This window comes from Rhamphochromis longiceps, linkage group LG15 (genome assembly GCF_057381845.1).
Source record: "Rhamphochromis longiceps isolate RC_006_pf linkage group LG15, R_longiceps_female_GT1.1, whole genome shotgun sequence".
NCBI classification, from domain to species: Eukaryota; Metazoa; Chordata; class Actinopteri; order Cichliformes; family Cichlidae; genus Rhamphochromis; species Rhamphochromis longiceps.
Genome location: NC_140571.1, coordinates 33,688,350 through 33,697,786, shown reverse-complemented (window position 1 = coordinate 33,697,786; position 9,437 = coordinate 33,688,350). Strand labels below are relative to the sequence as shown.

Here is a 9,437-nt window from a genome sequence, read left to right as displayed (position 1 = left end):
AATGATCAAAAAAACACATTCTGTAAATTTAAAGTCAAGGTTTTAGTTAACGCCCAACTTTACAGCATTAAAAATTAAGATTACAGCCTAGACTCTATGAATATGACTTTAGGCAGTAGTAGCCAACTGCTGTCTGATGTTCCACACAGATGGGAGTTGGAGTCACTCAGCTGCTCTTATCATGTTTGTGCTAATGTGTTTTTTTGAATTTTAATGGAATCTGTGCAGCAAAAGTCGTCAGTTTGCAAAGAAATCTCAAACAACTTGTAAGAAAATCAAAGAACATTTTATTTCTTTGACAATACTTCCAACACTTGAACACTTAAGTGAACTTTCCCTGTGGTTTTAAGAACTTAAGAGCACAAATGAATCCAACATAAGGCAAATGCGCATGTCAAATCTTCCAGGTCTATGAGAAACAAAGAGTACAATCACTACAGCTGTATGCATAAAACACTTGCACACACAGCACAAGTAATAATTCACTTTGGATGACCAATCTCACTTACATGCTGCCAGCTGGATGCTGTTCATTATCAAAATATACCGTCTTCACTTGTGAGATGATGGCCACTGTAAAGGAACACTTTGCCATTTGGGAAATCCTATTGTTTGACTTTATCAAAGCCAGATAAGAAGATTTAGACCAGTATCATCTTTGTGAGGTTAGCATAGAGACAGGTCGGGGTCCAGGTTAGCACAAACTAGCATCTACTTTTTGGCACAAAACCTAAGGAATTGAAATTCACATAGTAGGCCTACCTCATGAATTCCATGCCATTCTGCTGCCTTCCCTATAGCAATGATAGCTACCCTAATTGTGCAAATGATTAATCCAAACAGAGTGAACTGTACTGAAGAGATGATGCTAAATCATCTGATAGAAGACATGGAAGAATTCTCGATTTGGCACGATAGATAGAAAAGTCATGTGCAAAGGTACCACGTGCAATCTAAGTGTTCACAAACTGTAGCTGATTCACATTTGGCTTTTATCCCCTTCAATGGAGACCCTTTAACATGCACCAGAACAGAAACAAATAACTGGCATGAATCGAAGGCTAACAAAAGAAAAAAGAAAGTACACAGATCATATCCAAAGAAAAGCATGGGTTGTCTATGTTTTATCTTGTTTTTCGCATTGTTACATTTGGAAGAGTGCTTTGGGCTATGGGTCAGCATTACAGAAGAGGTGAGAAGTACTTCTGCTGGAGTATTGTGAGACACTCAAGATCATTCTGGTCTGGCTATTTTCATGTATCAGTGATCTGAACCCAGCATAAATTCTATTAAACAGAGTTTAGCCCTGGCAAAATTAGGTCTTGCTTACTGCGATCCCTGCAAACAACTAAAGGTCTTCACTGTGCACCAGGGATACTTGGTACTAAGTTATGCTAAACACTTCCTGGATGCACAAAGATAAACCTGATGCCAATCTTCTGTGACTTTGCGGAGTCTTCCCAAACCGAGTGTTCCTTAAATATTATGGCACAACCTGTCTATGCACACCGACAAAATAACCATTCAGAAGTCGGTTAAAGCATACCTCAATCTGAATACAAATGAAGCACAAGTAGAAGTCCACGTTTTTACACTCAAAGAGCACATTTCACTGTTGCAACAAAAGTAATACAAAGAACATCTAGCATAGTCATCATCAGTCATATTATTATTGTTTCCCCAAGTTGTGATTTTTTCTTTTTTGTTTTTTTGTTGTTGAAACAACCATCACAAAGGACAGTATTGTGCTAGTTCTTTAGCAACAATGACCTGAAGAGTAACATCTTCCACTAAACTGACACAGTAGGAACAACAGACCTTAAATCTCGTGTTAAGGTTACTAAAATGCATACAGTGAAACCATATCCAGAAGAGAGGACTACACAATAATACTGTTTTACAGAAATACTCACACAATATTTCCAACAGATCTTTAGGGATAGGTACTCCTGTTTTGCTTACAGTCAATCACATTTTTGAGGTAATAACTTCAGGAAAAAGAGGGCAAAACATTTGATTTTTCTTCAGATTTTGAAACAATTTACCAAGGAAAATAAGAGAAGGCCTCACACACATAAAACAATAAGAACACCGTATCATTACTGAATGTAGATACACACACGCTCACACACTTAGTTTGTCGTATTTCCACGTACACTAAACCACAAAACAATGTTCAAATGTATGCATTATTACAGAGAGATACTGTGGCTTACATTCACATGGTTTCTCTGAAAGGATGAAAAGTGGACGTTTTCTGTGCTCCATAGATGATGGTGGGGTCAGGTGGGGAACTACGGGCATAAATGGAGGAACATTCCTCTCCTGAGAAGGGGTAAGGGAGGATTTTATTTTTCCGTTTCTTTTCTTTTATGACATACTCTCACACCTTTTCAGCAAAGAATCCGGGGGTCTAGGGTAATAGCCGGTGGTGCAGGGCTTATCAGGGGAAAACCTGGGAAACTTGTAATCCAGAGGCAGATCTAGAAAAAGGAAAAATCAAATAGGAAAGTCAGCTGCAAGTGATCACAATTGGTTGGTTTCACAATGGGTTCACCCGAAACCTTGGCTGATTGTGACCCACACCCGTTTTCACTCCTTGGCTCTTGTGATTAGGTAGAGGATCAGTAGGGGGTCCATGACCCTCTTAGGCCATGTCCACACTAATACGTTTTCATTTGAAAACGCATTTTTTTCTCTCCGTTTTGGCATTCCGTCCACACTGAGACAGCGTTTTCGTTCAAGGAAAACGCAGCGTTTTGAAAACGCTCTCCAAAGCGGATACATTAGAAAACGCCGTTTTCGCGTCGCAGCGTGGACAGTGAACCCGGAGCCTTTTCGAAAACAATGACACATTTTAGTCATGTGATGCAGTCATGTGACCACGTTTCATGCATGCGCAGTACTGGAACGTAAGCGTTTTCGGCCGTTTCAATGCAGACGCACAACTCTGTGAAAACGACTGAAAACAATAGTGTGGACGCGGAGCGTTTTCAGACGAAAAAGCCGTTTTCAAATTTATCCAGGCTAGTGTGGACATAGCCTTAGGTACACTCCCATAGGGATTATAGCGCCTAAAATCTGGGACACAGCACCAGTTGTTCTTAGAACTGAAGAAGCTTCTCGGATGAAATATCTTCAAGAAATGTAAAGAAGTCCAGATACTTTTCTTTCCAAGCTCCTTAGACTACAATGACCTAGATGATTGAGAATTTTCACAAACATACCTGTACATACATGAACTGGCAGTATCTTAACACTGGGCTCAGGTTTTGTCTAACCCTAACTCTGTTACTTTTAGAGACAGACAAAAAATAGCTTTTAAGGCTTGGAATAATTTTTTGCTCTCCAAGATCAAGGAGCATATTGCTGAGGCTTAGGGTTAGGATACTAACTCGTGAAGACACCATAATGTCTCCTATAGACCAGCCCTGAACCATACCTGCTTTATAATCCTCTTTGACTACAGTGGGTTTCATAATTTGCAAAATACATTTCAAACATATTCAGTAAGAATTTAAAATAGCCACTGAACCCAAAGACACATTAGGAAAGGGTTTATTGAGGTCATAGAGCAAGGGAGCTGAAGGGTAATCTTCCCATAAAATCCTAGATTTATTTTATCCAACCAGAAGAGTCGCCACCTGCTGGCCATTATAAATAATGCAGATGTTAGGCACGTCCACATTTGCTTCCCCTTTCATCATGTAGGCCCATCCCTTCTTCTATATATAGTCCATGGTAAAGATTTAAACATCCCCATCACCCGTTAGCTTTAACAATGGGATGATTTGACATTCACAGTGGCCAATGGTGCAGGAAGGTGGGAGAGGAGCCCAAAGTTAGAACTGCACTTCTAATTCTAGAAGTGTTGGTGTTGGCCAGAGGGGCCGATGGCGCGATATGGCAGCCTCACTTCTGTCAGTCTGCCCCAGGGCAGCTGTGGCTACAACCGTAGCTTGCCTCCACCAGTGTGTGAATGCGAGAGTGAATGAATAGTGGTATTGTAAAGCGCTTTGGGTGCCTTGAAAAGCGCTATATAAATCCAATCCATTATTATTATTATTATTATTAGCCTTCCTTTTCTTCCCTTTGTTACTCATGCACATGTGACATTTTGTCGTGTCTGCCTGTAGAACAAGTCTGAAAATGCGTGCCATCATAACCACGTCCCCAACTGCATAAGAGCCTACTTTTCACCATTGACAATGAGAATAAACACTGGATTTCCCATGTGGTGGACAAACATTTCTTAAGAACTAGTTCACAGAGACCATAACCCAGGCCTGACATGATATTTAGTCAAACAGTGTTGTGGTTTTTGTGCAGTCACAATACAAACTGTTCCAAGTAGATTACACAGGAAGGTCACACACACACACACACACACACACACACACACACACACACACACACACACACACACACACACACACACACACACACACGCCAGGATAACATCAATGCAACACATCAAAAAAGACATTTCTTGGCAACCTTTGTGGACACCTGCACTTTGATGAGGGAACCGCAGATCACATTTTCCCAGGATCTGCTCTGCAGCACACTGCTGCTTGGTAAGAGTTATTTTAACTTTGGCTGCACATCTGTGTCTGCTTCTGTCCTTGTTTGAGTTCATGTGAATGTTTCTCTGATGAAGTAGAATAATGGAGATGTCTGATACGAGGACTTTTTTGTATACCTAAAGGATGTAGGTTTTTTTTTACAATTTTAACACAATAAGTTTGATTCTCAGTTTGTTTACCATATGTGTATATAAACTAGAACAGAGTTACCTGTACCTGTTTTTTTTTTTTTTATAAATAATTAAAACCCAGTGTTTACCAAGACCTTTTTTGATAAGGCTTCAGTGACTGGTAGCTTAATCAACTTCAAGGCTAGGATTCAACTAAAGAAGTGGCATTTTTATGTTTGAGTGATTCATGGGTCAATGTTAAGTGGCTTAACAAACAAACAAAAACATCCCTCTAAAATTGATCAGGTAAAACTATTTGGAAATGAAAGAAATAGAACATGGCAATCAATCACCCTCGGTGTAAAAATCTGTGCAAGGAGTAACATGAGAAAGATGGAGGGGCTCTTTAATGATATAAATGAAGTTGGGACCGCAGTCCCCAAGAACACCACTCTACATTATAATGAACTGAAATCATGCAGCACCTGCAAGGTCCCTCTGCTAAAGATGGCGTGTGTACAGGCACATCTTAAGTTTGCCAGTGAACAGCTAAATGATTCCGAAAAGGCTTGGGAGACAGTGCTGAGGTCAGAAGAAACTAAAATCAAGCTCTCTGGTACTAACTCGATCCATTGCGTTTAGAATAAAAGAACAGTTGAGTATGACCCAAAGAACACCATCCCCACTTTCAAGCATGGAATTGGAAGCATTATACTTTGGTCAATCGACGGGACCAAGTACCTTAAAATCTTGGACAAGAAGCTCCTCCCCTCAGCCAGAACACGATAACAATGATCCAATACAACAAACCTCGTGTTAGGTCAAACCTGGTGACCACTTACAAAACATGTCTTACTGCTTTGCATGCCAACAAGGGTTTCTCTTTAGACATGTTTTGCTCGGGGAATCAAACACTTATTTCACTCTGTGAGATGAAAATGAATTTATAATATTTATGTATATTTATTTAGTATTTTTGGTTGATATTCTATTTCTCTACTATACAAATCAGAAACTGTCTTTGTAAGTAACCAAACTTATAAATTCAGCAGTGGGTCAAATGATCATTTCCCCCACTGTGTAAAGAAAAGAAAGGTAGCTCACTTTTGCACAGGAGTGTAAAAGGAACCCATTGTCATAGAAAAATACAGTGGGGCAAAAAATAATTTAGTCAGCCACCGATTGTGCAAGTTCCCCCACCTAAAATGATGACAGAGGTCAGTAATTTGCACCAGAGGTACACTTCAACTGTGAGAGACAGAATGTGAAAAAAAAATCCATGAATCCACATGGTAGGATTTGTAAAGAATTCGTAAATCAGGGTGGAAAATAAGTATTTGGTCACCTCAAACAAGGAAAATCTCTGGCTCTCACAGACCTGTAACGTCTTCTGTAAGAAGCTTTTCTGTCCCCCACTCGTTACCTGTATGAATGGCACCTGTTTGAACTCATCATCTGTATAAAAGACACCTGTCCACAGCCTCAAACAGTCAGACTCCAAACTCCGCCATGGCCAAGACCAACGAGCTTTCGAAGGACACCAGGAAAAGTATTGTAGACCTACACCAGACTCGGAAGAGTGAATCTACAATAGGCAAGCAGCTTGGTGTGAAAAAATCAACTGTGGGAGCAATCATCAGAAAATGGAAGACATACAAGACCACTGATAATCTCCCTCGATCTGGGGCTCCACGCAAGATCTCATCCCGTGGGGTCAAAATGATCATGAGAACGGTGAGCAAAGATCCCAGAACCACACGGGGGGACCTGGTGAATGACCTGCAGAGAGCTGGGACCAAAGTAACAAAGGTCACCATCAGTAACACACTACAACGGCAGGGAATCAAATCCCGCAGTGCCAGACGTGTTCCGCTGCTGAAGCCAGTGCATGTCCAGGCCCGTCTGAAGTTTGCCAGAGAGCACATGGATGATCCAGCAGAGGATTGGGAGAATGTCATGTGGTCAGATGAAACCAAAGTAGAACTTTTTGGTATAAACTCAACTCGTCGTGTTTGGAGGAAGAAGAATACTGAGTTGCATCCCAAGAACACCATACCTACTGTGAAGCATGGGGGTGGAAACATCATGCTACGGGGCTGTTTTTCTGCCAAGGGAACAGGACGACTGATCCGTGTTAAGGACAGAATGAATGGGGCCATGTATCGTGAGATTTTGAGCCAAAACCTCCTTCCATCAGTGAGAACTTTGAAGATGAAACGAGGCTGGGTCTTCCAACATGACAATGATCCAAAACACACCGCCCGGGCAACAAAGGAGTGGCTCCGTAAGAAGCATTTGAAAGTCCTGGAGTGGCCTAGCCAGTCTCCAGACCTCAACCCCATAGAAAATCTGTGGCGGGAGTTGAAAGTCCGTGTTGCTCGGCGACAGCCCCAAAACATCACTGCTCTCGAGAAGATCTGCATGGAGGAATGGGCCAAAATACCAGCTATTGTGTGTGCAAACCTGGTAAAGACCTATAGTAAACGTTTGACCTCTGTTATTGCCAACAAAGGTTATGTTACAAAGTATTGAGTTGTATTTTTGTTATTGACCAAATACTTATTTTCCACCCTGATTTACGAATAAATTCTTTACAAATCCTACCATGTGGATTCATGGATTTTTTTTTCACATTCTGTCTCTCACAGTTGAAGTGTACCTCTGGTGCAAATTACTGACCTCTGTCATCATTTTAGGTGGGGGAACTTGCACAATCGGTGGCTGACTAAATACTTTTTTGCCCCACTGTACTTGTTCCTGTCAGCCTTTCGGGTTATTGTAGAGGGTAACAAATACATGAGCTCTAAATAAAGGGCTGTTCCCTGTTCCCTAACCCTGTGTTTATATTAATTTGCTCTGTATTTCACATCACTTTCAAATGTATTTCCATTGTTTGTCTCCTTTCACATACCTGCTATGTGCTCAACACTAGGGATGGCCATGGTGCTGTATTTGTGAATGCAGTGGCAGCACCAGGTCAGCTTCTGGCTCTCCTCATCCCCTCCTCCACTTTTATGCACATCAACAAAGTAAGAACCCCACTGGTTGGACACAGCAGAGGGTGACTTCATGCCCTGCTCCTGTTGAGACAGTTGATAGAAAAGCCAAACTATGCAACACTGTGTTCATTTTCAGACAGGTACAGACTTGTTTACATGTAGGAATTACCACCCTGAGCACACAGAGGATGATGAATCTCTAAACTGGTTTCAATCCAGCCAGCTATGATGAGGTTTCTTTTCTTTAGTACTGAAATGAATCACTATTACTGAGAAATGTATTGCTGTGTTAGTCATAATCACTTGTACATTTTGCAAGCAGATTCTGCTAATGAGCAGCAACATTAGGATGTGGTGTTTAAAATAAGTTTGATAACACACTGATCTTATGAGCCTTAAAGATATCAGGAAATGTTGCATAACAGAGATTTACCAGGTGATAAAATAGAAAAAAGGAAAAAGCCCAAGCTGCTTATGATGTTAAGACGTGTTCCAATTACTTTAAAAAGAATATTTTATTTATAATATTAATGTATATATTGGTATATTGGAGCCTCCCTCCATTTCTCTATGGAAGTCGCTCATCATTGAAGTTATGACTCTGATCAGGCTGGGACACTATATTGATGGGAGCTCCCGGATTTTTGTGGACAAATGGAAGAAACCACTGGAAGCACTGGGAGTAACCGGTAAACTGGATCCTAATGGACAACAATTATCGACATAATGTTGTAATATTCTAGTGCTGTGTAGTGTTATTATTTTGGATGTGAACCAGCCTTGTATTTGTTGGGGGGGAAAAGTTAAATAAAAGTACAAAAAAAATAAATAATAATAATAATATTTTAAAACAAAAAAAGGCAAACTGCGCAAAAGATTTATGAAGATGGGGAAAACATGAAATGCACTAAAGACTAATGATGGTTGACCGTGAAACAAGATGAAAAATACCAAGCAGGCTTCACACTACTTAGTTTTGATCTTTGATAATGCTCAAAATAAAGACTGCAAACCACAGGAAAAGGAAGTTTCTTATCACAAATGATGTTCTATCTGTGTCAGTAACACTTGTTTTATCAGCACTACCAATATCTCTGACACTTAAGTTCTTGTTTAATTCATTTATTCAATGGAAACGATTACATGAGCTCTGTTACAGTCTCCTTCATGTTAAAGTTGCCAACGTAACATGATAAATTAACTAACAGCCTAGTACAAAATGGTCTCTACATTTAACTATTGCTAACTGCTCTAGTTACTCAGCACTAGCATTTGTTCTAGCTTAGCTGAAAACCTCCTAATGGCTAGAATACCAAACTCAGGGCTATAAAATGGTCAACCAAAAACTATAATGGATATAATGATACAAGAAAGATAAAGATAAAAGATAAGTAGGGCAAAGAATGGTTTCATCCCAAGAAAGTTCCAAAAAAGCTGGATTCCTTGACATGACTAGCTAGCTAGCTTAGAGGTACCTACTGTAGTAACTGAGCATAACAATTAGAATATTATGAATATATTACATTATGTAATATATAACTGAGTGAAAGTCAGTCTTAATAGTATATCAGAATGTATGCTAATGTTACCAGCTCTATCCTAACCCTTACAGAATTTGGATTGTAGTTAAAGGGAGGTAACAAGGCACTCTGTAGTTAGTTAGGGCCCAACAGTGAATTTGTGCCCTGATGCCTCATATATGATTAACACTGCAGTGTTCCTACTAACTAGTTTGGTTTCTT

The 9,437-nt window shown here is 40.1% G+C and overlaps 1 protein-coding gene across 1 annotated transcript in view; it reads right to left on the bottom strand.

The window, feature by feature from the left end:
- Positions 1–270: 270 nt before the first annotated feature.
- nt5dc1 (5'-nucleotidase domain containing 1) overlaps positions 271–9,437 on the bottom strand; it is an 89,010-nt gene continuing 79,843 nt past the window's right edge. Inside the window, exons 11-12 of the mRNA XM_085381688.1 lie at positions 7,608–7,776; positions 271–2,483 (exon numbers count right to left, since the gene is read on the bottom strand). Of these exons, the coding sequence (XP_085237814.1) occupies positions 2,371–2,483; positions 7,608–7,776 (282 nt within the window). The 3' untranslated portion in view covers positions 271–2,370. The remainder of the gene's footprint in view (positions 2,484–7,607; positions 7,777–9,437) is intronic.